This window comes from Hyphopichia burtonii (assembly GCF_001661395.1).
Source record: "Hyphopichia burtonii NRRL Y-1933 unplaced genomic scaffold HYPBUscaffold_2, whole genome shotgun sequence".
Taxonomy (NCBI): Eukaryota; Fungi; Ascomycota; class Pichiomycetes; order Serinales; family Debaryomycetaceae; genus Hyphopichia; species Hyphopichia burtonii.
The window spans coordinates 1,753,227-1,779,094 of record NW_017963729.1 but is presented as its reverse complement, the minus strand read 5'-3'; the positions used below and the strand labels follow the sequence as shown (position 1 = coordinate 1,779,094).

Genomic DNA, 25,868 nt, shown 5'->3' with positions numbered 1-25,868 from the left:
AGTTTGAATATAAGGTTTGAATGTGTTTGTGTATAGACTTTATGATCTCTTTACTCAAATAGTCATTCAACGTACTTGAAAATGAAATTGAAACACAAGTCTTGTCTAAAGACTATTCTTCTAGTGATTAATCTAGAGAAGTTTATGAATGGGATGCTGGGAAACAAGTCGAATGCAAAAAAGGAATTGTAAATACATATATAAAAAAAAAATTTTCATATTTTCGTGAGCAAAGAGCAATCCCTTTTTTTTTTCTTTTCTTTTTTTTTTTTTTGTTTTTTTACCGCAAAATTTGATTGGTGCCTGCGAATAGAATACCGATTTCACAGCCAAACTTAAGTTACAACTACATTATGTCTAATAATTAAATAAAAACTAATTTAAAAAGCGGAACATTATGTTCAAAGGAAAAAGCAGTTTAAAGAAACAGAAGTCTAATATAAATGTATAGCAGGACTGGCCAACAGAAAAGGAAAAAGAAATCAAAATGGTTTTAAAATACTAGTACAGTCATAAAATTGAAAGCAAACGAAGAGAGAAACAAAATTATAAATTCATTTGGTAGCAAAGAAGCATGAGCTTAGAAGATATCGGCACAACCTTCCAATTTTTGATCTCTTCTAGTTGGCCAATACTTTTCATTGTATTCCCAAAAATTGTCACCAGTAATTGGGTGTGTTTTCTTGACGAACCAATTAGGTTTGTATGTTTCACGATTGATCTCACGTTCTTTTCTAGCAGCTCTTTGCTTCTGCTCGACTCTATGTTTTTCATCAGCAGCTTCATCGTATCTACCATCTTCCATAGCTCTTTGATCAGGTCTTAAACGAGTATCAGAAGGTGGCAACCAAGGTTTCAAAGAATTATCAATACCGTTTAATGTTACTGCAAAAGCAGTTAAGTTAAATGGAACCTTTGGTCTTGGAGCAGCTTCCCAAACCAAGAACTTTTGACCACTGTAAGGATCACTAGAATCTTTTGATTTGGCAGTTTCGTTATAATCAACCAAAGAATCACGTCTACCACTATCATCATTCACCTTTTTAGCAAAAATCTTAGAGTTCCAATGGCCTCCAATAGCCCAGTGAGTCTTCCCTTTAGGGTCCACAACGTGTCCCGATAATTGGTAAGCAGATGACGCTTTCCAACCTCTTTGTTTCATGTCGACAATGATAGAATCACCAGTAGTATGATTAGTAACCAACATCTTACCATAATTATCAACAGTTGGATTACCCATGATAATACCAACAACTGAGGTGTTGACTTTTTTCCAACTATAAGTTTCTGATTCAACTTTGTTACCGTCTTTATCAATAACTCCTTTATCAGGTCTAATAACACAAAACATTTTACCTAAATGGGTGAAATCAAATGACCTACCTTTAAATTGAGAGTCGACAGCGTTTTCACCGTAATAGTCCCATTTGATAGATTGGGCATTACAAGCACTAATAGGAGGATGATGGCTGACCTGTTCAGTGATCAATCTATAATTTTTATCAGGACGACAATATTCAAAAGTTTCCCCTAACAATGGGTTGAAAGGTTTAGCAATTCTGTTGATAGTAGATGCATATTCAGAAGCTGCAAATGCAGCCACATAAACAGTACGCAATGTTGAATCTTCGTAAGAAGCTGCAGTATCTAATAAATGGTTGTATTCGATATCTTCCGCCAATCTTTGTAACAAAGACGTACACTCATTAAAGGAAACTGGTAATGTCATCCTGGTCATATCTTTACCAATCATTGATTTCAAAATACCCCATAAACCAACTTTTGGTCTGTCATCCTCATCCATTGCCAATTTTGTTCTTGGTGGATTTTCGTAACCAAGGAAACTGCCCTCTTCATTAAGGGCAACCTTCATTCTTTCTTGTGCTTCAGTAGCAGCATCGATACCAGATCTGGATTGTCTGATTTCTTCAGACCTTTCCTCTGGGTTCTCAACATTAACTACTGGGACATGTGTCTTTGCACCAGACTCATTTGGTTTCTCGGTGGAATGATTTTCTTTAGAAGTTGGAACAGCATCATCAGTACTGACAGCGGTAGCGGCATCATCTAATTCTGATTTAGAATCCACATCAGCGCCTTCGCTTTCCTTAGTTGGGCGGTTGGAACCGACACCACTAGCCCCAATAGCACCGACAGCACCGACAGCACCAGCGGCACCAGCAAGAGCACCAGCGGCAGAAGCACCAATAGAAGCAGCTTTATCTTTCAAGCCAGAGGATTGTTGCTCGGGTTCATTATCGTCATCATCATCATCAAAGTCACCAGCATCAAAGAATTCATCATCGGAATCATCTTCCAAAATTTTTTGGAGAACTTCGTCTTGATTTATGTTGAGATTTTGAGTATTTTGAGGAGATAAATCGGATCTCAAAGGGTCTTCAGGTAAAGTTCCAACAGTAGGAATTTTATCGCGGCTTGAAGAGTTCGGAGGAACAGATGAAGGTGTTGAAGCACCAGATTTTGCACCACCGCCGGATAAGTACTTTCTTAATTGTTTCTTTTTACCTTCATATTCAGCTAATTTATCTTCACGATCCGTGATTTCAGACTCTAATTGACGTATAGATTGCTCCCATAATTTATTAACTTCTCCTTGTCTTTCTAATTTTCTAATTAATTTTTGATTTCTAGTGGAAACCAAATTGTTATATTTAGCGTATAAGTCTTGAATACCTTTCAAAGTTTTGGTACCCACAGTATAAACTTCGGTATTACCTTGATCTTCAGATTTGGAAACTAAACTAAATAAGTCTAGTAATGACGTAATTTCAACATCCAAAGCACGCTTAACGGTAGAAACTTGATCAACCAATGGATCAGATAAGTCATCAAGAGAAGATTTAGGATTATAAGATTCGCTTTCGCTATCTTCATCTTCAATATCGTAATCAAAATCTTCAGTAGCTGCATTACTCAGAATACTCAAATCTTCACCTTTAGGGGGAAGTAAAGAGTCACCAGGGTATTTAGCCAAGTTAGTTCTAGTATGATCATTTGACTCTCTCGAGAAGGTATTTGATCTAGATAAGGAACCGGAACCTGTTTCACTAATTTCATCGACATCTGAAACTGTAGAATTACTTTTCTTGTGTTTACTTCTACGAGGAAGATGTAATAGTCTATGTTTTGATTTTCCTTCAGTAGTGGTAACTGATTCATCAACACTTGTTCTGGTATTACTTCTTGAAATACCATCAACATCCGATTCATTTCCATTTGTAGTTGATTCGACATCAGAAACACGATTTGAAGCAACTGGAGGAGAAGAGTTTTTCTTTTTTATGTTATCTTTAGCAATTGTGATTGCATTTTGTAAAGTCCAAACCCATCTATTAGTTTCGATTGGATGATTTGCTTTTAAGTGCCATCTAATACCATTTTTACCAATTATTTCAAATTTTAATTTTTCTGAAGAGTCTAAATGTAAAGTAGCAAAACCAAGATTTATTGAGCCTCTACAAGCGTTATTGGTATCATCTTGATTTGAATAATACGATAAAATACCATATTGATCCAAAACAAAATATCTCAATTTATAACCAGAAGCAAAATTAGTCCATTTTCTTAAATAACCTTTATAGGTTGGGGCTCCACCGGTTTTGATTGCATTATTAGTATTGATGACTGGATCCATTATTGTTTGATCTTTAGAGGCAGTTTTCAATAATTTCCTTAACGGGTCATTTTTAGACAGGATTAAATCAATTGGTAAACGGCCCTTTTTATCTCTTTTAAAAGGATCCCCACCATGCTTTAAGATCCAGTCACACATTTGGATATCATCTTTCATGATGAATTCATGTAAAACCGTGTTACCAGATTCAGGGTCAGCACCATTAATATCCAATAATTCAGAAGCTCTTGGGTTTGAAACCAATAAATGTTCCAATTGATCAAAATCACGATTACTAAAGAACTGACGTAAGTCACAAGCCAGTTTTTCAACAAACTTAGCCCTTTCAAATTGCATTAATTGAGCAATATTCAAATCTTTACATAATTCAACCGGTTGTTTTTTTTTCAAATTGACAATTGTATCATTAATATTCGGTAAAGACAATAAGTATTTCACCACTTCTAATCTAGATGCGGCAGCAGCTAGATGTAATGGAGTATTACCGTCGGGGTCTTGAGAATTTATATCAAGATTATATTTTTCCGATGACTGAACCAAATGTTGAAGAGTTGAAAGCGGAGAAACTTGAACTGCATAGTGTAAGATAGTTTCCTTCAAATGGATCAAGTCAGTGGTCTGGGTGGTGGCTTTAGTTGATGATAAGTCTTCAATTAAAGAATCAATCTTCCAATTATCGCCACTTCTTAAAGCATCAAGAAGTTTAAGTCTTAGCAAAGACGCATTGAGTTGAATAGACATTATCACTCAAACTTCTTTCCCAATTGACAAATTTGTAGCAACGGATATACAGCAATAACCTGGAAAGCAAGACTTCAAAGTTACTTTGAGATTGGAGTAATTCTTAAATTGAACAGCGGTTACTTCAATCTTAGGAGCTATGAGCGCACAATCACTCGTACAAAGCGGTAAAAAAATTCAGATAAACGACAAGTTGGTCAACACAAGAACTTTCTCTAACCTCTCAATTCGAATCAATTGACAACAAGGTATCAAAGAAAAGTTGTAATGTTAAATATCAACTCGGAAAGAAACAAGTAGTGAAGGCATCCTGGAGTTTTTAAATTTGCTGCGCTACTCTTGAATCATGACGTTTTTGTTCTCCTAACAAACCAAAAAAAAAAAAAAAAAAACTCTCCTTACAAAACAAAAAAACACTAAAAAAGGCATCGTCGGTCGTCGGTCAATTACAGTCATGGCTTTGATCGGGGGCTACAGTTACTAAAAGCACAGGCTCCTTAGCAGATAGGCATAGTGAGGTAGAAGCAGTTGTTGCAATTACCAGAGCATCTCGATTAACTTTAGGAGCCATTGCCCCCATTTCAGGTTGCCAACTTGAGCTTTGTGACAATTGGGACAAAAAGTTGAAAATTTCGTCTTTCACGGTGGTAACTTTGAGTGGAGAGTCTCAGGAAAGCGAAAAGGAGACCATCTGGTTAGGGTTGGCCAATTGTGTCAATGGCCTTGCGATATAGTAGAATAATCTAGCAAAGAAGAATCATTTGCTTAGGGTTAGCTCAGCCTGTTTCATATATGGTGTTCAAATTTGCTGTTTAAGTATATTTTATAAGTGTTTATGGCCGGGGTCAGCGATGATGCAATGGGTTGTGTACCAGTGGCTATTAGAAGAAGAGGTTATCGGTCCGTATTTCGAGTTGTAGTCTTGAGCTCATGGTATTATCAGTGTTTTAGTATGTTATCTCGATTGATGATCATGTTTGCAGTTGCAGTTGCAGCTACTTTGAAATTGGCGGTGGGGAGGTGAGAGTGGGTGTACGGGTGTACACTGCATTGCTTTTTTCTTTCATCAACAAGCATTGGAATGAAAAAGTGCCTGGAGGATGCAAGAAGTAGAGGATTGAATGAACTAGTTTGAGTATACCCAATGTCAACGAAGAAAAGAGCGGCATCGGAGGCTTTAGAGCCACAAGCAAAGGAAATTGAGCAAGTGACTGCTGCTTCGCAGGGTAGTAAATCGAGAATCTCGAGCTCATCTCTTCCGGCTAAACCAACCTCCAGTATAAGCCAAACCCTTTATATCAAAAACCTTAACGATAAAGTACACCATGACTTGATCAAACATAGCTTATACCTTTTGTTCTCCAGTTATGGGGACGTGATAGATATTGTCATCAAACCACACGATAGAAAGATGAGGGGACAAGCTCATATAATCTTGAATAGTAATCATAATGCTACTGTTGCTTTGAAAAATCTACAGAATCTGGAGTTCTTTGGTAAACCGTTAAACATTGCATTTTCCAATCATAAATCAAAAGTGATCCAGAGAGCAGAGGGCGATGAAAACTATGAACTGGACGATCAGGATACTCCGTCTTATGTATGATTGAAATTTATTTAATATAAATATATGATAATCTATACAAGTTTTAATGCATCTTCCATCCCGTTCAAAACACAATCAGGAACCCCGACACCCTTGCCAAAACACATACCACCCAAAGATAACCGGCCTTGGAATTCGCCAGATAAAAGGGTTTTCACTTTTTCATCCAAATCGGAATATCCCACATTGAACTGTGGTATACAGTTTTTATGAATGTCGTATGAAATAAGTAAATCATTCGAGTTGAGTGTGGGGATCTTCTTATCCTCTATTGCAGCCTCATCTCGGATAATTACATTATAATTTTGCATATTAACATTAAGATATTTCAGCAAAACCGATTCAATTGACTTAAGGAGGCTTGCTGGTGAAGGAATGGCTGTTTTGTTATAAAAATGGCCTCCCATCATTATTGTGATCTTTTCATAGTCTGTCTTCTTATTGTCTAACTTATAATCATTAAATAAACCTTTAACATTTTGTTCATTATCAGAATCGTAGATAACCCCTAGTAATTTTTCGGGATTCTCCTTCAGTAAAGGCACAAGGAAGCCAAACCCATTCCCTTCTTTTGGTATCAAAACATTTGTTTTAGATACATAGACGTTCGCTAAAAATATACTGACATACTCCATTTTTGATAATTCTTTTGATAAATTAGAGCCTTGCAAAATATTCGCAAATTGATGAGTGTTGATGGTTGATCTAATATGATCAAATTTATATTCTTTTTCGCCATTCTTCAATAGTCCAGCTTTAGGATCGACAAGTCTTATGTTACTCTCATACTCGATCGTTACCTTCGGGTTGGACTTCGTTAAGTATGATGCTAACTTTATTGGAAATTGTTGTAATCCATTTTGTAATTTGATAATGGGAAATGGTTTCAATTTGGTCTTCAATGCTAATAAGTCCGCCTTAGGTGATATTAATGATTCATAAGCTTTTAAACTCTTATCCATATTTAAAGGCTCTGGTTTCAGAAATGAACTCCTAATCATCCCTTTGATAATAGATCCGCTCTCTTCAAGTTTTACTAATCTCGGGAATAAACTTCGTACGCTAAGCTTTCCAACATCTCCAGCATAAATACCATGAACTATAGCACTTAATATGTTGTCACATAGTAATGTACTACCGAATCTTCTCTTGAAAAATTCCCTTATGCTCTGGTCTTCATTCTGTCCTAACTTCGTTCTAACAAATGGCTCACGTAGGATACTCTTAAAACCTCCTTTGAAAATGTCATTTTGGAAAAACTTGACAGCAGATTTGAAATTAGATGGTACTCTTACTAACTTGTGATCTTTCCCGGCTAAATACTTCCTATTGCCTATAGAACTAGACTCCATAACTTCGATTTCATTAGTAGACTTAATGTTTTTAAGTATATCAATAATAAGTAAAGTTCCATCACTGACACCTCTTAATGTTCTGGGGCCCTTTTCTAAAAGTACTTTTTCATTTGTTTCTTGTTGCAAATTGATAGTCTTGATCCATCCCCCAGGCTGTTTTTGAGATTCAAATATAGTGATTTTAATATCAGGCCTAAGTTTGGTTAAAAAATAACTGAAAGAAAGACCTGATACTCCAGCTCCTATTACTGCAACGCTCCCATTACGTGGTATTTTCGATAGACTCATTGGCGATATAGCTGACAATTCAGCTACTTCCTTTTTAATAGTGAGTGGGACTTAACAATATATAAGTGAAAAAAAATCATACTACCTTGTCGTAAAAACGCAGTTTATCAGTTGATGAACTACGCAACCGAAAAAATTGAAAAAAGATGAAGGCCGCGAAAAACAGAAAAAAACCAACAGAATAAGATGGACGGTCAAGACATAACTTTACAATAAATATACGGTTCTGATAGTATCAGTAATTGCAAAAAAAAAAAATATGAAATATTAGATTAGTGGAATTGAAAGAAAACCGTGAAACTGAATAAAAATAATCATGAAAAACCAATATTCCAAAACGAGAAAAAAAATCTATATACAACTTGTTTTATAATCAAAAACGATGATTAATATCTTGCGCTTGATGATGATCTGCTTCTGTTACGACGGACAAATTATCGGTCAGCTGCTTCATGATCCCTCTTGGGTTGCGTGAAGCATCATTATTCACAAGTGTAGAATTCAGGTAATTCTTAGCTCCAAGGCTGGATACAGACCTTTGCAAACTATCATCGAAACTTTGATGTTGTAATAAGGGAAGTCTTTGATCGAAGCTGGTTTCTTGTGTTTCTTGAGTGAATAAACTAGCCAATTCATCATCTTGATTAGACTTTTGTGTCTGTACAGCATTTAAAGAGTCAACCGATGAAGTAGGATCAAATTTATTGTTGTTGTCTTTAAGCACTTTACTGAGTTTATCTCCATGAATCCGCGATATACTTTCATCTTGAATTATATTAAGACCTGCACTAGGAACTGAGTCGCTGGTATCTATGGTGTTTTGGCTTGTAACTTTGTCTTTTGCATTAGCTAATTCTTGTGCCTTTTTGGCCTCATGATCCATTACAGTAGAAACCGCTGCATCAACGCTCCTTATCGGAGCTACTTCAGACTCAGTAGCTCTGGAAGCCTCTTCATTCGGCATTTTTGGAACATCAACATTGTGAGTCGAGTGAGGTTGAGGGATATTGGTATTAGAGTTATTAAGACAAAGAGACGATTCATCAGACTTTGATGAGGTTGAAATTGAATCTTCAGATGGAACAGATGAGTTTAGCCCATTTGATGAAGATGTTGCAATAGAAGACAGTGCATTATCAGGTGAATAATCAGTGTTCTCGGAAAGGGTGGAATTTCTAGCAGCCAAGCTCAGGGACACACTTTGGGATGTATTGGATGGTGCTTGGGACGAAAGGTTGCTACTCGTAGGGGCAAAAGAGTTCAGTAATGACGATCTAATACGAGATTGTCTTGCATTACTAGCATTTGTTCCACAATTCTTATGAACTAATTCATCAATATTCACAGGTTCATGGGACTCTTTAGGACTTGCTGAAGGTGACAAAGACAATTCGTAAGCAGGAGCAGGTTCTTTAGGAATGATAGACGGGATTCTGCTCAAAGGATCATCCCCTAAAGATATTGATCTTGTAATTGGGGATGATGGGGCGGAAATCGCTTCTTCAAAAGAAGGTAATTGCTCCCCTTCATCTTGTACCAAAGGCTTTATTGAGACACCATTATGTTCAAAATTAGGCGTCCTAAATGAAATGGAACCTTGATTATTTGTATTTTGTTGATTAAATTGAGGCTGTGGTGAATCTATTTCATCATATTTAGGTAATTGGATTGAATCATCATTACACTTAGCACTTAGTAATATCAAAGGAGTATCCACAACCACTTCATAATGATGCATTTTGTAGTCATCTTTTGGATCAGGCTTCGAAATCCGGAAACAAACTTGTAAACGATGATGTATTTGAATATGACGGAAATTCGAGTCAGGACTCAATGCTTTAGAAACTGTAGTATAGCCTTGCTGGATATTCTCCTTTAATAAGTTATGAGATTCTTCAGCCATTAACGAAGAAACATCAGGCTTGAATTCTTCATCTGTATGAGAAGAAAGTTTGTGGGCTTTTCCAATGTCAGGATTACCATGACTGATACTTGTTTCTAGTGCACCAATCACTGGGGATGAAGGATTAAAGTTTTGATGCGGGACGTCGGCGCTTGCAATGCTTGCTCTATTATTTGGGTTTATTGAAGCCTTTCTTGAAGAGGAGCTGCTAAGAGGGTTAACAAATGCATTATCATTGTCATCATCTTGGTTGTTGAGACTTGAAGTCATGATTGTTTTATCAGATCTAGTTGTTAAAAACGGTAAAGCAATATTAATATCTAAAGGAGAAGCTATCATGAAATCATTTTTGGTTTTACTTAATGGGTCATCGTCTTTTGGAGAGTCATTATCGTTTTCAGGTTCGTAACATGAGAATAGTAAGTTATTATCAGGGCATTTAATTATTTCTTCTTTATAAGGGTCAGTTTTATTACCATTTGTAGATTTATTTTTAGTTTTCAATTCACAAACAGGCACTACACGTTCCCTTGTTTTATTATCACCCGTTAAAGGTCTTAAATAGTATGGATCATCACCATCATAATCATATTCTCTTGATAGATCTTTGCACACATAAGTAATTCTTTCCAATACATTGAATTTGATTCTTTTGATAATGACATCCTTAACCAAAGGAACCAATTTAACGTTTATCAGATGCTCCGAGCCTAATGATACATATTTCTTGGGGAAAGTGATTATATAATGTAAAGCATCATTCCAGACACGATTTACGTAAATCGGCTTATCAGCAATTGAGTTTGCAAAAGAAGGAGGAATTCTCACCATAGGTAAATTATAAGAGGCACACACTTTCGATTTTCTACTCAATTTAACACTTGTCTTATTAAAATTTACTGATAAGTTATGAATTAACGAACCATTAATTGAAGATATTGTTGGAGGAATGTGTTCTGGTAATAAAATTGGTAATAGGAATACATAGAGACCAGGTTTACTCATATCAGCTGAGTTCGTGGTATTACTAGTACTTGGAGATTGGATTGGATTCGAAGGTTCCTTTTCTAGGTGAATTGATGATCTGGAAGAAAAACTACTTGGGTAGTTACCATCGGCCAAGTCCTTAACTTTTGTTAATTTATACTCTCTAGTTCTCTTGGCTAAGTCCAATGTAGTGATATTTTTCAGTTTGACATCATTAGAATTTGAAATGTTTATATAAAAATCAGCATCATCTAAACTAGTTTTCCATTCCATATGACCAATATTAAACTTTTCTTTGACAAAAGTTTTATTATAGGGATCACTTGAGGGCCATAGGATATTTGTCAAAGATTGAAATTCAATGTTGACATCTCTTACTGAAATTTCTTTATCTAATTCAATGATAACAGCAAAAGTATGAGGAATTGGAGTATCAGAATCTATTTTAGTACATAAATAGTTTGGAGAATTGAAAGATTGCATTTTACGACGTAGTCTTTTTGGAATGGATTTCAAATTTGGATGATTATTTTGGGATATGTTGGAAGAGTTGGCTCTTGAACGAGTTGGTGGCGACAATAAGCCATCATCATAATCATCATCATCATCGTCTGATAACACTGCTGACTCATTATTATTGATGCGCAATGAAGTAGACAGAGGCGAACCGTTCAAATCACCATCTTCAGCCACATGGTCATACTCATCATCATCATCGTCGTCGTCATCATCATTATCCATTAAATCTTGATTACTTCTGCCTTGAGGAATTCCTCCATTTTCAACATCTTCATAAGTGAAACTTGCAGAAGAAGCCGGAGCCAAATAGATACAATCATTAGTATTAGCAACATAGACTTTGGCAGTTTTGGAACTAGGTCCATTGATATTACCATTTGTAGTTTTAAGGGGAATGGGTTGCTGTAAACCCAAATCCAGTAGAACATGGAGTAGTTTTTTCGAGATAACTTGAGCAGTTTCCTGTTTTATAAGCTCTTTAGTTTGTTTTTTACTAACACTTCTTGAGCGTGACCTGGAATTGCCATTATTAAGTGATAAAGACTGAGCTCTAAAGCGACCACCAGAATTTGATGTCGAACTCGAGATATTCATATTAGAAGATGAATGTTTCTTCTTCTCTAGGGATTCTGATATAATGATCATGGGATTGGATATACTGTTTCGACGATCAGCTGATTTGGCACTAGCAATCTCAAGTATAGAAGATTCAGACGATCTTCTACCACCACCGCTCACCTTACTCTTAATTTTATCAAAACTAAAATTACGAGGATGCATCATTGGATCAGACTCATAAAGCGATAACAAAAAGGAAAAGAAGTTAATTAAAAAAAACTTATCAAGATTCAATAAGCTGTTAGGACAAGAATTTAAACAACAATCTGGGGAAAGCGACAAATAGATTGGTTTATCACACTAACAGAACAGAAAAAATTGTTAGACTTTGGTAGGAAATTCACTCCCTCACTCACTCACCTACTCCTAAGGAAAAAAAATGAAGCAATAAACTAGAAGAGAGGGTCTAGTTTCAGGCACTTATCCTTTAACAAAAATGTAAAAGGGAAAACTAGTTGATAAAAACAGCTAATAAGAATAATTAGTTGGCGGCTACAAGTAGTTGATAAATTTCTAAAATTCTAAATTTTTTTTTTGATTACTTTTTTTTTTTTGTCTTTGCTTATTGTAAAATGTAATAGTAAGCCTAGTTGGCCCGATTTAAGCGTATCTCCTTTTGATTACGAAAAAGAGTTAGGAAAAATGCACAATGCCCTCACAAAAGAGAAAAAAGAAAATTACATGTACCAAGTTAAGAAAGCATAAGCCCTTTGGTTGGATGACGTCTTCACTGATTGCACGTATCCTAGTTAGACGAATCGAGGGTTGAGGGAGTTGTAGTGTGAACATATCTAAATACTATATGAATGAGGGCCGGTTCCCAATAAGGTATTTGCAGGTTCATATGCCTATTGTTGGTGGGACGAGAGCGATTGAATGAAATAAAATTTCAAGTGGACTAATTTATTACAAATACCAATAATAGACCCCTGGTTGTGAAGCTGCATACTTTAAGTGAAATGTACCTTGAATGTTAACGGGATTAGGTGAATCGTCACCAGCCGTAGCGAAGCGAGCAAGGTACTAATGCTTTGGCAACTATATTGAAGTAAATCCATTTTACTATAGTTGCTTCGATTTTTGATAGTTTTGTGTAGAGCAACCTATTATAACATTACTGTAAGCTTGAATTCATAGGCTTAAATATATATATAGGTTGGCTTCATGCTGCTATCTTTGGTAAAGCAGTCCGAGCTGCCTCTCCCGTACACCGCATCAGTAGCAGCACCGGTATCTGGTGATGCATTTTTGTGATAATGTTGTTTTCGGTTATTTGATTGCAAATACAACGAAATTCAAAGAAAGAAAGAATATATTCTCTATAAACAAGCTAAATTGAATCATCCAAGTCGGTAAAACAAGTGTCCACAAACATTCCATTTTGGAGTAATCCAGTCATGATCCCCGGTAATACTTCAACTTGGAAAGGTTCAATTGGGAAATTTTCCCCATCGATGGAAATATAATGATTTCTAGTTCGTTTTAAACGAGGGACTAATCTATAACCACGAATTTTAAAATGGTCAACTTTTTCATGCAAAACATGTGAGCCTTTATCAATATTCAAAAGAAATTTAGTAGTATCTAATAAACTAGTATTAGAATCCGTCATTATTAAATCCATATTTCCATCGTTTGGTAAAGCCGCTGGGAAAAATTGAGTATCACTAGATATATATGGCATTTTACCAACGTAAACGATATTTAGTTGATCACTTTTGGATTCTTCTAATTTAATCCAATTCGATGGGGGAGGTTGATCTAATTTTGGATACTTTAATTTAAAATTCTCAATATTAGTTGGTTCAGTATCTTTATTATTCACTTTAGTAAATTTTTGAAAATGTTTTGATATTTCATCTTTTGTTCTTGTTTGATAATCAATATAAAGATCACATGGATATTTTGATCCTTGCATTATTCTTTGAATAACTCCAATCTCAAATCTAACCGATCCCATCCATCTTAAATGTTCGGTACCAATATCACTATCAGCAATAATACCATAACATTGACTTAAGAATGATAATATAGTTTTCTCTTCACTACCAATTCCTTGAGTTACCGCCATTAAATCTAATTTTGCTCTTTCAGCTTTCAACATCTTAAATGTAGCCAAACTTGCATTCGTTGTTCCATGAGTACTTAAAGAAAGAGCATTCCCACTACCACAAGGTAATTGTGTGATTGCTACTTTATTAAAAGCATCAATTCCATAATCTTTCCTTTGGTAAAATCCATTTATAACTTCATAGGGTATTCCATCTCCTGAACAACATACAATCACGTCGTAATCCTCAATTAATAACTCCCTAGCTATATCAATAGCATGTCCACTGTATTGAGTCTCAAATAACGTCACCTTGGCGTTGGATGCCTTCAAAATCGGTTCTATTTCTTGATGATATATTCTGAGTGCATGTCCTTGACCCCCAAATGGATTGATCAAAATAAGTAACGATGGTTTAATGAGTTTGTTAGTATAAGCCTTACTCAAAATCTCATTGGTTAATTCACCAGTTGTTTCCAATCCCATTGGGGAATCAATTTCAACCTGAAGTTTCAATGGTTTTACCTTCTCGTCTCTTCTGTGAGAATATAAATAAGTGACTTGAACAACCTTCAGCTTAGAATTAACATCATTGGCAAGAAGATTGTCTTGCAGGGATTGTTCATGTACATGGGAATCATTGGTAACCGGTTCACACCAGATTATATTCTGGTATGGAATATGGGATTTTTTGGTCCAATCTTCTTCTTCCTCTCCAAAATAGAAGCATGGGCTGAATCCTGATTCTTTCTCATCATCATTTGCATGTAATGCAACTAAATTTTGATCAGATATCTTAATACCTAAATCGTCAAGTGTTCCTTTAACCAACATAGTTTTAATCGTAGCTTAACAGCGTCGTAGAAAGAAAAGAATGTGAAGGGAAAAAAGAGCGAATAGCACTGGTATTATTTAAATCCACAAAATGATAACACGGGACGGACTGCTAGTATAGTTAATAGATAGTTCTTTAGACAATAAAAGGAGGAAAAAAAATATATAAATATTTTCACATAAGTTTAATAAATAGAGTCCGAACGCGCAACTTGCAAAAAGATAGACTAAATCGCAGTTAAACAATTGATAAGGTATATACTGGTATTGTCAGAACTTGTATCATTCGTTGCAAAGGGCCAGCTGGGTCTGTTCTAGTTAGCGGAATAGCCACCGTTTCTGGATTTAGGCTTTTAATCTCCCTAATGGCATTTTTTAATTTTGCTGTTTATTCTTGTTGAAACCTTGTCTCTTCACGTTCTTGAACCTAACTGAGCCAGCAGTTCGCCTTAGTTGAGTTAAGTAATCCCTAAGATCCATCTTTAAACAATTGGAGCTTACTAGTACAATGGGATACAAGTGTGGTTGCCATATACTCGTGTCCTTTGTTGTTTGAGTTTAACAAGGCCGGCCTAGACTATACAAATAATGATCCAAGTCTCGTGGGCTCTATTGATGGGACTTCGATAGCTTTATGTCCTTGATGGGAACGGATTGATTATAGATTTCCATAAACGGGAAGTGTGTCGCGAATGCTCACGACAAAGCATCACAAATGTGATGGAAAAAGCGACAGGAAAATTAAAGAAGAGAGAAAAAAAAATATCAACCTACCGTTAAACATATGCTATCGAAACCCTGATGAACCAGAACGATGGTGCTTCCATGAAGGAGGCAGAGAACCAAACTACTAGCGAGCAGATTCTTCAGGATGCCTTTTCTATGAAAGATTTGCCGTTGCAGAGGCCTAAACAATCCATCCAAGACCTAGATGAGCTCAGATCTTATCAATTGACTAAACGAAAAGAATATGAACAACAATTGAATAAGAATAGACTAAACTTTGGTCAGTGGCTTAGATATGCCAGATGGGAAGTTGAACATAATCATGACTTTGCTCGTGCAAGATCGATTTATGAGAGAGCCTTAGAGGTGAATATCCAACATATCCCATTCTGGACTCATTATATTCAGTTTGAATTGTCACATAAAAATATAAACCACGCTCGTAACATACTAGACCGCGGTGTGACAACTTTGCCTAGGGTTGACAAGCTATGGTTCTTGTATGTCCAGACTGAAGAAGCCTTGGGAAATTATCAAATGGTGAGAAATATCTTTGAGCGATGGATTACTTGGAAACCAAATCCGAAAGTTTGGGATTCATATATAAATTTTGAAAAGAGGTACGATGAATTTGAATACACTAGAAATATATATGTTCGCTATGTTCAAAATTATGGAACCAGCAATATATGGTTGAAGTGGATTGATTTCGAATTGAACGAAATGCCAAATAATCGTGTGCAAATAATTAGGAACGTGTTTGAATTAGCAGCCGATAACCTTTTGAAGAATATAACTGGCAACTCGTCCGATGACCTACTCCCGGTTATAATAAGCAAGTGGTCACAATGGGAGTCGTCGGTAAATGAATACGATCGGGCTAGGGCAATTTATCAAATTCTATTATCAGGCAAAATTCATATCCCGGAAAACCTTCGGGAATCCATTTATCAAAAATATACAGAGTTTGAAAAAACACATGGAGACAAGAACTCAATTGAATCAAGTATTACTTTGAAAAGACAATTAAAATACGAAAACGAGGTTGCATCAAATCCTCACGATTATGATTCTTGGTGGGCTCTTCTTAATTTGCTCGAGAAGTCTTCTGACTCGGACAAAATACGATCAACTTACCAAAATGCATTGGAGCCACCCCTTGATAATTATAAATCATTTGTTTGGAAAAGGTACATTTTCCTATGGATAAGATATGCATTATGGCTAGAATTCGAATTAAAAGACATAGACGGTGCACGCGAAGCATGGAGATCATGTGTAAAGACCCTTCCCCATCAATCTTTTTCATTCGGCAAAGTTTGGATCCATTTTGCTAATTTTGAAATTAGAAATGGCAATGACGAAGGTCTATCGAATGGAAGAAAAATACTTGGTAGAGCTATAGGTCAAACAAGTAATAAACCTAAAAGGAAGATTTTTGATTATTATATTAGCTTGGAGAAAAAATTAGGTGAATGGGATAGATGTCGAACCTTATATGAAAGATGGGTAGAGGTGTTGATTTTGAGTAACCAGAAGGCGTCTGATGTTCTAAGCCAGTACATAGAATTCGAAAAATCTTTGAATGAATCTGACAGGGTCATTGCTCTCTACCAGTTTGGAATATCAAGTACAGAGAATCTAGACCTCCAGCTAAAAGTTAAGAATGAGCTTGAATTGGGTTTGATCGAATTTTATAAAGAAGAATTTAGATACGACGAGGCCCGTGAGTTATACAAAGACTTAATCGAAAAGTCAAATGAATCACAGCTATGGATATCGTTTGCTTTATTTGAATCATCTATCTTAACAACTGATCAACTAGAAGTTTTAGAACAATCAGATGAATCAAATGAGTTGGAATTCGTTATAAATGATACCCATAAAGAAAATACTCGGAAGATCTTTCAACAAGCATTGGATCACCCTGATCAACTGAATGAAAATAAAATTAGTATATTAGAAGAATGGCAACGTTATGAAGCTGCCCACGGGGATGACAATTCTCTCAAATCGGTAGAAGACAAAATGCCTACCATTGTGAAGAGAAGAAGGCTTATAGATGGTAATGAAACAGAGTATCTAGATTTCATCTTCCCAGAAGTAAAACCTAAAACTCCTGGGTTGAGTAAATTTTTAGAAAATGCCAAAAAATGGGCAATTCAGAATAAATAAAAAAAGTGTATATTAATAAATCAACTATTACATATTTACAAACTTTGATGATGTTTCATCCTTATCATTTGCTGTTCTCCAAGTAGATCTTGATAGAAACTAGTCCCGTCAATTACTCGAGATATGTCAATTCCTGGGTCGATCACTAGGCTAAATCCCGAATCAATTATTTCCATAAATTGTCCTTCAAAACAACATTTATAGTCCTAATATCCACCTCTCAAGGTAAGAACCAAATGCAATGAGCAGCCTGCAGTGATGTTTGATTCATTAACAGTACTTTCATCTGCTAATTGCGATCCATTGAAAATCAAACGTTGTTGCGCTGGTGGTATACCTTCTTTCTCTTCCATCATTTCTTTGATGCGAATAATCTTATCAGATGGTTCGATATCGACAGGAATATCTCTTCCAGTTAAAGTTTTCACCTTGACTTGCATTTTTGGCCTTGAATTAATCTAAGAAAGACTTCTATAATGTCCTCCAACTGAGTTTTGCTTCGTTCTCATTTGATTTTGAGATTTCCCTCTTTTTTTTTTTGTTCTTTTTTGATGTTTGCATCAGTGCACTTCTGTAGCTTCACATACAATTACAGATAGATTCATACTGTGTTGGAGCAAAGATGTTTGACACCCCTATAACAAACATCGACTATGACAAGGTATACGAACCTGCAGAGGACTCTTTCTTGCTACTAGACTGCTTTGAGCAGGAATATCGATCCATCCAACAAAGGTTCACTGGCCGAGTCCCAGTAGTAACTGAGATTGGTACTGGATCAGGTATAGTTACATGCTTCATAAAACAAAACATTTTACCACATTCGATATTCTTTGCAACTGATATAAATCCAACGTCGTGCAGTACTGCTGCTGAGACTGTCAAACTTAATGATACCCATGAAACCCATCCGTTCTCGTTCACTGCAATGCAGATGAATCTAACGAGTGCCATACGTAGCAATAAAATTGACTTACTTGTGTTCAATCCACCATATGTCCCTGCAGAAAATGTTCCAGAAATACCGAAAGACCTGGAGGACAGCTCTTGGTTAGATCTTGCTTTGTTGGGAGGTCAAGATGGTATGGTGACTACATGGGAAGTCCTCAACAACTTAGAAAACATTCTTACTCCAGAATTCGGGATTGCATACATTTTGTTCTGTGCTAGAAACAAACCTGACCAAGTTGCAGAAACTATGAAGGCAAGAGGATGGAAAGTTGATGTTGTCATACATCGAAAGGCCGGATGGGAAGTCCTTAGCATTCTACTGTTCCAGAAGTAGCTACATTATAGTTAGCCTCACAATAAGTATTACCGTCTTATTCAAAAAGTTATTTTAATGATAGAGATATATAGATGACATATAGATAACATTGTATAGTAATTAAATTTAAATAGTTTAACAGAAGTGAAAAATCTGATATTGCACCTGCATAGGGTAATTTTTTGTAATTTTTTTTTTTTTTTTTGTCTTTCATCCTTCGTTTTAAGACATCATTATTCTTCACTACATTTTATTTATATCATAGATACAGGGATCCAATGAATTACACAGGTGGCATGCCGGATAGAGGAAGACCGATTGCAAGAAATGCAGTGGCTCCTACCAGGACTAAATGGGCTGGGGCTTCCTCCAGATACAAGCAAATTGGTAATAATAAATTAGACACCATCATCACTGGGCATTTGACCCAAGAACAAGCCGAAGCTTACCAGCAATATTTCCGTATAGAGGAAATATCTCACCTTTTAAGAAGTGCCAATCAACAAAAGAGAGATGTCATAAGTTTGCTACCGTCTGGTAACTTGGGAGAAAATCCTAATTTTCAAAGAGATCCATCTCCTCCTCCCAAATATAATAGCGATGGGAGCAGGTCAAATACCCGGGAAGCTAGAACTAAAACAATACTCGAAAAAGAAAGACATTATTTGGTTGAGCTCACTGCGGGTTCGATTAAAAATTACGTTCCTCCTAATGACTACCGTAAGCCCAATAAAACATACGAGAAGATATATATACCGGTTAAAGACTACCCAGAGATTAATTTTGTTGGTTTACTTCTTGGGCCAAGAGGTAACACCTTAAGACAACTTCAAGAAGAAAGTGGAGCTAGACTTGCCATACGAGGAAAAGGATCGGTGAAGGATGGGAAATCTACATCTAATAACGACGATGATGATTCTAACAATCCGTTATCTTCTACTTCATTTTCAAATCCAAACTTGAACTCCAATGCCGACGATTTGCATGTGGTGATTACTTCGGATACCCAATCAAAGATTGCGAAAGCCATCAAGTTGACTAACGAAGTGATCGAGAAAGCTATAAGCTCACCCATTGGTCAGAACGATTTAAAGAGAGGACAGTTACGTGAATTGGCTGTGCTTAATGGTACCTTAAGGGAAACTAAACCTTATGTTCAGGATAGCTTTAAAGAAAAACGTAAACCTGCATTCGATATCTCGACAATCGTTTGTAGTAACTGTAAAAAAATCGGTCATTTTGCAAGAGATTGTAAACTTCCTCCAGCTATTGATGAATCCGGAGCTACCACTGGCCAAATTGAGAAAAGAGAAATAGAGTCTGAAGAATCCACACAGTCTAAGAAAAGGAAACCAAATGTTCCATTACCACCCTGGCAAAGAGCCACACCTCCTCCACCTCCTCCTGCACCATCGATCAATGTGGGACATCCTTTGAAGTTTCCACCACCGCCACCAACCTCATCTTTGGCTTCTTCAAAAGTAATGGCACCACCACCTCCTCCTTCATCGAATGTCCGTCCGCCACCTCCACCTCTGACGAATCCAAGCGTTCCTCCTCCACCACCTCCGTCGACTTCAAACGGTCCACCTCCACCACCTCCACCATCGACCTCAAGCGTTCCACCTCCACCTCCACCTTCTCTGAAATCTACAAAGCCACAAGTACCTCCCCCACCACCACCTCCTGCATCTTCTTGATGTTAGATATAAATCATATTTTCTACAAGCAATGTAATTTATATTACAGTTTTTTAATCAGTCTTTTTTTTTTATTTTAGTGTATAGTAAACGAATTAAATAAAGTCAGTTCGATTGCTGAACCATGCATATTCCATTGAGGCCAGTAAAAAAAAAAAGACAAATAGAAAAAAGATATGAAGAAGTGAAAAGATATATATATATATATATAAATATAGTATCATTTTTTAGCAGTTATTAATTTTGTTGTATGAACATTTGTGCACTATCACTTATAAGATTGGCCATAAGGTTCATTTCATGCTGGGCCCTACCCCAGTCGTTTTGTAAAATATAATCCCTAATAGCAGGAAAAGTATTCCATTCATATTTGTGATCATCCGCTGGGGGGGCGTCGAAAGCTGGTCCGAATAATATATTAGTATAACCTGAACGTTTTGGTTGAACATCTTGAATTAAAAACTTCGAGTTAAATATTAGCATGTTGTCATTCCAGTTCCACCTATTCATAGCAAGTAATGAAGGCTCAATCTCAGCCGATTCAGCAACAAATTTCTTCCAATTTTCAACCCACTCGTGGAAACTTTTACCAGCTGCTTTTAGATTGTCGATTGCTCTTCTCAAGCCTTCGTAGTGAATTTGAGGAATGTTTGGCTGAGTAAGGGTAGCAATTCTATCATTGACAAATTTTTCCAAGTCGTTTACATATTCACCCAACTTGAGGCCAAAATCATTGAAATTATAAGGTATGATTGGTTCTTCTGCCAAAGTTAAAATAATTCTTGAAAGTAATTCGACTAATTGTTTATGTTTAAACATAGATGGATCAATTCTCGACTTTTCAAAATTTGTAAAGTCATCGTAGCAGGAATTCTTAGGATATTTGCCTCCAGTAAATTTAATTTCCATTGATGGAATATTGACTGTATTAATGAATGGTACGTAATTTTTTTGCTCAATCATATTATTAGGAATTGCATCATTTCCATTATTTATGTTTCTATAGTAATCAAATAAGGATATGTGTTCTTTGGATTCTTTTTCATCTGGTTTATCTACTTTCGCTAAAGCGTCTTTTATAATAGAGTGGAAGAATGGATTTGAAGAAATTTTTAATTCATCACCGGAAACAGCATCACTTAAATCAATGTATGCATAACCTTGTTGCTTTAATTCTTCCTTTTTATTTTCAATCCATTCTTCAGATCCAGCTAAGTTATATTCAGTGGCGTCAAAAGATACAAAGTAGATTGTTCTTGCTGGGGACCAATTGTATCTACGTTGTAAAGAAGTGAAAACTTTCACAATTTCGAGTAAAACAGTGGAACCAGTACCTGATGATAAGGTACCATAACAAGTTGAATCTCTACTGGCACCAATTATAACCCCTTTCTCTGATTGCTCACGCCCAGGGATGGAGCCAACTATGTTCCATATTTGATGCATAGGTCTCTCTTCATTTTTAATTCTAATTTTAAGTTTATGTTCATCTGATTTAGTTCCAGAGTATAAGTCGTCATCAAACTTGACTCCGTTTGAGCCCAACTTTTTAATAAACTCGGATGCATCTTTCCAAGAGATGGGGATGCAAGGGATTTTAGGGGTGATTGGAGATTTTGACCAAGGAAGTCTAGCAACAAAACCATCTTGTGCCGGCCACCCAGGTGTAAGTACATCACCAGGACTCATTCTCGTAAGGCCCATGTTTTCCTTTATGATAACGTCATCATAACTCACCCCGTTGATATCATACTTTGGAGTAACAAATACAACAGCCTTAGCCCCATGTTGCTGAGCAATTTGTATCTTATTCGGTTCTGGGATAGAACCACCATATTTTACCAAAAATATGGCACCATTTAGTTTAATGTGGGAATCTTTTAATTTTCTATAGTCCTCTTGGGTCCCATAATTAGCGTATATATAAAAGCTTTCAATTTCATCATTCATTTTCAAAGAGTTTGGGTTATATGCCAAATATTCCATATCATGATTTTTACGCTCAAAAAGAGTTGCCTCGTAGGAATTATCTGATAATTTGACGTAATTTTCTTTTGGTTCGAAAACCGGATAATTTGTAAAACTTTGAAGTTCATTGAAATCAATGACATTAATACCATTATTCATCATATGACCTTCAATGAATTTACTTAATGCAAGATCCCCTTTCGAACCAGCAATGTGGGGCATTGATGAAAGATACTCTAGATTTAGTTTCATAGTCCGTGGATCAATAAAATCTTTCAAAGATTCACTCAACTTGTTAATATCATAAAATTTCCCGGACAGAAAGGCACCGCCACTGGCACCATTCACACCATCGCTGACATTGTATTTAGTAATAATAAATATAAAACACATCACGAAAAATACATAGAGGAGTCTCTTTACCACTAGAGGGTTTCCGAGTTTTAGAATAGATCTTTCGTATTGCAGTTGGAAATACTTATAGCCTTCGTATATCGGATCAATTATCTTTGTCACTGGGCGAATAACACTGCTATTGAAGTTATAAGCAAATTTCTTTGTTATAAGCGATGCCCGTACTAGAAAACCCTCTCTTTGTAACGGTTCAAACGTCTCGTCGTCATCAATTTCAAACTCCTCTATGGGAACATGCGAGGTGTTTCTACTCTGTCCTTGACTGAATGTATCATCTGCATTCAAATCATCATAATTTGGAGGGTTTATTGGCATATTATTATCGGACGTAGCTAAACGTTCGTATGGTTGGTTTTGTCCCGCCATTCTAAACTTAAACTTCTATTCTTTTCCTATGCCAGATTCACTTAGTGATCAGATCTGAGGGTTCTGCCGTTTATATGCTGCTAAAAGAATAAGAAGAAGTCCCAGATACTAACAACTTAGTTTTCATTCATCTAAATGGTTTCTTGGGCTATTTTTTTCTCTCGTTTTTCCTATCTGTTATTTTTGGCACACTATCGTATGTATATTAGTAAAGTATTTCCCGGTTGTTTTTCTTGGGATAAACTGCGGTTGGCGGTCTGCACGGGTCTTTGCCCCGGTCCGTACACCACGCATCAGCAAAAACTCCCCTGTGGGCCATCAAATCTCCAGATGAATATATATCATTGAAGGTTCTTCTAAATCAAGGCAAACCAAGGGGTGTATGAACACGGAATTGTGAATTCATATACATCAGCTTGCCTGCACGATACAGAATCAATACCCTTTCGTTGTTGTTTGGTATACAATTGTTGGATTCGCATTAAAACCCTTCGGTATTAGGTGGATAGATCCGTTTATGACTAATCTATGATTACAATGTCAAAAGATCCTAATAGTCCTAGTTACACTAACGGCCAAACCTTCACTCTGAATAATAGGAGCGAGAATTACTCTCGTGCCAATCATACCGTATCAGACCGTTCTAAAGGTCAGCATATTGCATCGCAGAAACAACATCAAAAGATGAAGGCCAGACCCAAAGAAAAATCAGGAGGGTCTTTGGTATCGAATAAAAAAGGAGCAAGTCCGCAGGCTTCCAATAAGGGTAGCAATCTAGGAGGAGATGAGCTGGAGCAGTACTCGGAACCTTCTGGTATACAGAGTAAAAAATTCGGCAAGGCAAGAAAGAATCAAATATCACTTGATCACTTGCTTGATTTCCAGTCTTACAAAGATCTGGAAGTGTATCAACAGAATCATAATAAATCCAAGGCAAGAAGGAACAGTGACCATTCCAAAAAGTCAAGATCCAATGTTTCCAAAGTCCATTTACACGGAATGAGCTTCATCAATGTTAATTACAAATTTATCGTGGATTACAGAGACGATTATAAAATTCAACAATTGGATCCTAATGTTCCGGTGGAAACGTCTAGTATATTGAGAATTGTGGTTCCAAAGGGTAATTCGTGTCCAATTTGTTTGTCCGAAGAACCAATCGCTCCTCGTATGATTACGTCTTGTGGTCATATTCTTTGCTTAACATGTCTCTTGTCGTTACTTGAAAGTGAGATCCCTACATCCAAAAAGCGTGAGAGCCTGGTTATAGTGGAGAAGTATCGTGACTGTCCATTATGTGCTTCGATTATTAGAACCAAGGAAGTCAAACCGGTATTGATAGATCTGGTGGATGAAAGATTTGAAGTTCCTAAGATCCATGACGAAGCTATTTTGACCTTGATGGCAAGACCTCAAGATAAAATCCTACCTTTACCTAGTGCACTCGATGAATTAAGCTTAACTATAGATAATTTTCCTTGGGTTAGTCAATCTGATAATTTACCAGACCTAACGCCATACCTGCGTCTTTTGAAAGCGGATTTTGCATACTTAATAGCTATGTATGAGAAAGAAAAGAAAGATATCATGACTGCCTATGAGAACGAAAAGCATTTGTACAACGATGATGGGAAATTCATTAAATTGGCAATTGAAAATATAAATAAAGACATTGAAGAATGGTCTGCCAAGTTTCTGCAACAAAGCCTTGCTCCGGCTAACAAAGATACCCAAAGGCTTCATTCAAATCCATTCTTTTATTATCAAACTGGATTCAGGGCGAACTCCACTTACGTTTTATCGCCATTGGATATGAAAGTATTGAAAACTGCGTATAATGGAGACTATACTCGACTTCCATCTTCAGTTATTGCCAAAATTGAAAATATACGCTACGAAGACCTTTCACCTGAAGTGGTGACAACCAAATATAAATATTTATCGCATTTACCATTAGGAAGTTCAATTGGATTTTTAGAATGTAATTGGCTGAATAATGAATATATTGACCAAGAGACTTGGAAAATATTCAAGAATGATTTAACTAAACGTACGAAAGCGTCCGAAAGGAAGCTTCGTAAAGAAGACAAGAATAAAAAATTGGCTCTTGATGCTGAAGAACTCAGAACCCGAATTTTTTTCGAAAGAGAGAATAATCCTGAACTAGCTAACAATGATGACTATACCTATGATTATTATCCTGCAAATTTCGGCAGTTTGACTATAAATGATTATAGAGAGTTACCACCTTTATCATCGCTGGCAAACAATGCTAGCTCAAGCTCTCAAGCCGAGAACACTAATGATGATACCCATTCCGACTCTTCTCTGGATCAAAATACATTTCAAACAACCATATGGGGTACCAAGATACCCAAATCAGAAGTTCAACCCTCACTCCACGATGATGATGATGACCCTTATGATTGGGATCCTGAAGAGATGATTAGGAGAGCAAAAGAGGAAATGGAAAAGGAACAACAAGCACAAGGAAATTCCAAAGGAAAGAAGAAGAAGAAGAAGCTTGTTCTTCTCTCTTCAAATTCCAACTGGTGAGGTAAAAAGGCATACATAGACACTTAGCAGGAACAATATAGATATAAAATCATAAGTACATAATCATGAATACTGTAGAGTTTAAATGTAATTAAATAAAAAAAAAAAAAGAAATTTTTTTAAAAAGTCTATCTAGTATA

At 36.2% G+C, this 25,868-nt stretch overlaps 11 protein-coding genes across 11 annotated transcripts; 5 read left to right on the top strand and 6 right to left on the bottom strand.

The window, feature by feature from the left end:
* Positions 1-387: 387 nt before the first annotated feature.
* Positions 388-4,595, bottom strand: HYPBUDRAFT_152315 (oxysterol-binding protein related protein). The gene has a single exon (XM_020220954.1). The coding sequence runs from the start codon at positions 4,394-4,396 to the stop codon at positions 581-583; it is 3,816 nt and encodes a 1,271-aa protein (XP_020078212.1). The 5' UTR covers positions 4,397-4,595; the 3' UTR covers positions 388-580.
* Positions 4,596-5,678: 1,083 nt separating this feature from the next.
* On the top strand, positions 5,679-5,996 carry HYPBUDRAFT_88856 (U2 snRNP complex subunit; the record flags this gene model as incomplete). Its single annotated transcript, XM_020223833.1, has 1 exon — positions 5,679-5,996. A coding segment is annotated over one exon (318 nt), but the record flags the coding sequence as incomplete, so codon positions are not given.
* Positions 5,997-6,018: 22 nt separating this feature from the next.
* Positions 6,019-7,722, bottom strand: HEM14 (oxygen-dependent protoporphyrinogen oxidase). Its single transcript, XM_020222967.1, has one exon. It carries the CDS (start codon positions 7,643-7,645, stop codon positions 6,035-6,037), a length of 1,611 nt encoding a protein of 536 aa, XP_020078210.1. The 5' UTR covers positions 7,646-7,722; the 3' UTR covers positions 6,019-6,034.
* Positions 7,723-8,879: 1,157 nt separating this feature from the next.
* ECM21 (Ecm21p) lies at positions 8,880-11,834 on the bottom strand (the record flags this gene model as incomplete). The annotated part of the gene is made up of 2 exons (XM_020223788.1): positions 8,880-11,089; positions 11,216-11,834. Coding segments are annotated over 2 exons (2,829 nt in total), but the record flags the coding sequence as incomplete, so codon positions are not given.
* An 897-nt stretch (positions 11,835-12,731) lies between these two features.
* Positions 12,732-14,556, bottom strand: LCB4 (sphinganine kinase; the record flags this gene model as incomplete). The annotated part of the gene is made up of 2 exons (XM_020223238.1): positions 12,732-14,298; positions 14,353-14,556. The coding sequence occupies 2 exons, from the start codon at positions 14,554-14,556 to the stop codon at positions 13,003-13,005; spliced, it is 1,500 nt and encodes a 499-aa protein (XP_020078208.1). The 3' UTR covers positions 12,732-13,002.
* Positions 14,557-15,381: 825 nt separating this feature from the next.
* HYPBUDRAFT_156125 (uncharacterized protein) lies at positions 15,382-17,457 on the top strand (the record flags this gene model as incomplete). The annotated part of the gene is made up of 1 exon (XM_020222173.1): positions 15,382-17,457. One exon carries the CDS (start codon positions 15,382-15,384, stop codon positions 17,455-17,457), a length of 2,076 nt encoding a protein of 691 aa, XP_020078207.1.
* An 11-nt stretch (positions 17,458-17,468) lies between these two features.
* RUB1 (NEDD8 family protein) lies at positions 17,469-18,051 on the bottom strand. The gene has a single exon (XM_020220953.1). The coding sequence runs from the start codon at positions 17,895-17,897 to the stop codon at positions 17,664-17,666; it is 234 nt and encodes a 77-aa protein (XP_020078206.1). The 5' UTR covers positions 17,898-18,051; the 3' UTR covers positions 17,469-17,663.
* Positions 18,052-18,251: 200 nt separating this feature from the next.
* Positions 18,252-18,791, top strand: HYPBUDRAFT_152309 (S-adenosylmethionine-dependent methyltransferase). Its single transcript, XM_020220952.1, has one exon. It carries the CDS (start codon positions 18,386-18,388, stop codon positions 18,740-18,742), a length of 357 nt encoding a protein of 118 aa, XP_020078205.1. The 5' UTR covers positions 18,252-18,385; the 3' UTR covers positions 18,743-18,791.
* A 193-nt stretch (positions 18,792-18,984) lies between these two features.
* On the top strand, positions 18,985-20,606 carry HYPBUDRAFT_152308 (mRNA splicing protein). The gene has a single exon (XM_020220951.1). The coding sequence runs from the start codon at positions 19,003-19,005 to the stop codon at positions 20,422-20,424; it is 1,422 nt and encodes a 473-aa protein (XP_020078204.1). The 5' UTR covers positions 18,985-19,002; the 3' UTR covers positions 20,425-20,606.
* A 55-nt stretch (positions 20,607-20,661) lies between these two features.
* HYPBUDRAFT_105853 (putative zinc metalloprotease) lies at positions 20,662-23,172 on the bottom strand (the record flags this gene model as incomplete). Its single annotated transcript, XM_020218444.1, has 1 exon — positions 20,662-23,172. The coding sequence occupies one exon, from the start codon at positions 23,170-23,172 to the stop codon at positions 20,662-20,664; it is 2,511 nt and encodes an 836-aa protein (XP_020078203.1).
* Positions 23,173-23,528: 356 nt separating this feature from the next.
* On the top strand, positions 23,529-25,795 carry HYPBUDRAFT_152306 (uncharacterized protein). Its single transcript, XM_020220950.1, has one exon. The coding sequence runs from the start codon at positions 23,710-23,712 to the stop codon at positions 25,726-25,728; it is 2,019 nt and encodes a 672-aa protein (XP_020078202.1). The 5' UTR covers positions 23,529-23,709; the 3' UTR covers positions 25,729-25,795.
* Positions 25,796-25,868: the final 73 nt, after the last annotated feature.

Coding starts and splice junctions, on each gene's coding strand:
- HYPBUDRAFT_152315 (XM_020220954.1), bottom strand. CDS start 4,396: ATGTCTATTCAACTCAATGCGTCTTTGCTAAGACTTAAACTTCTTGAT.
- HEM14 (XM_020222967.1), bottom strand. CDS start 7,645: ATGAGTCTATCGAAAATACCACGTAATGGGAGCGTTGCAGTAATAGGA.
- RUB1 (XM_020220953.1), bottom strand. CDS start 17,897: ATGCAAGTCAAGGTGAAAACTTTAACTGGAAGAGATATTCCTGTCGAT.
- HYPBUDRAFT_152309 (XM_020220952.1), top strand. CDS start 18,386: ATGCAGATGAATCTAACGAGTGCCATACGTAGCAATAAAATTGACTTA.
- HYPBUDRAFT_152308 (XM_020220951.1), top strand. CDS start 19,003: ATGAATTACACAGGTGGCATGCCGGATAGAGGAAGACCGATTGCAAGA.
- HYPBUDRAFT_152306 (XM_020220950.1), top strand. CDS start 23,710: ATGTCAAAAGATCCTAATAGTCCTAGTTACACTAACGGCCAAACCTTC.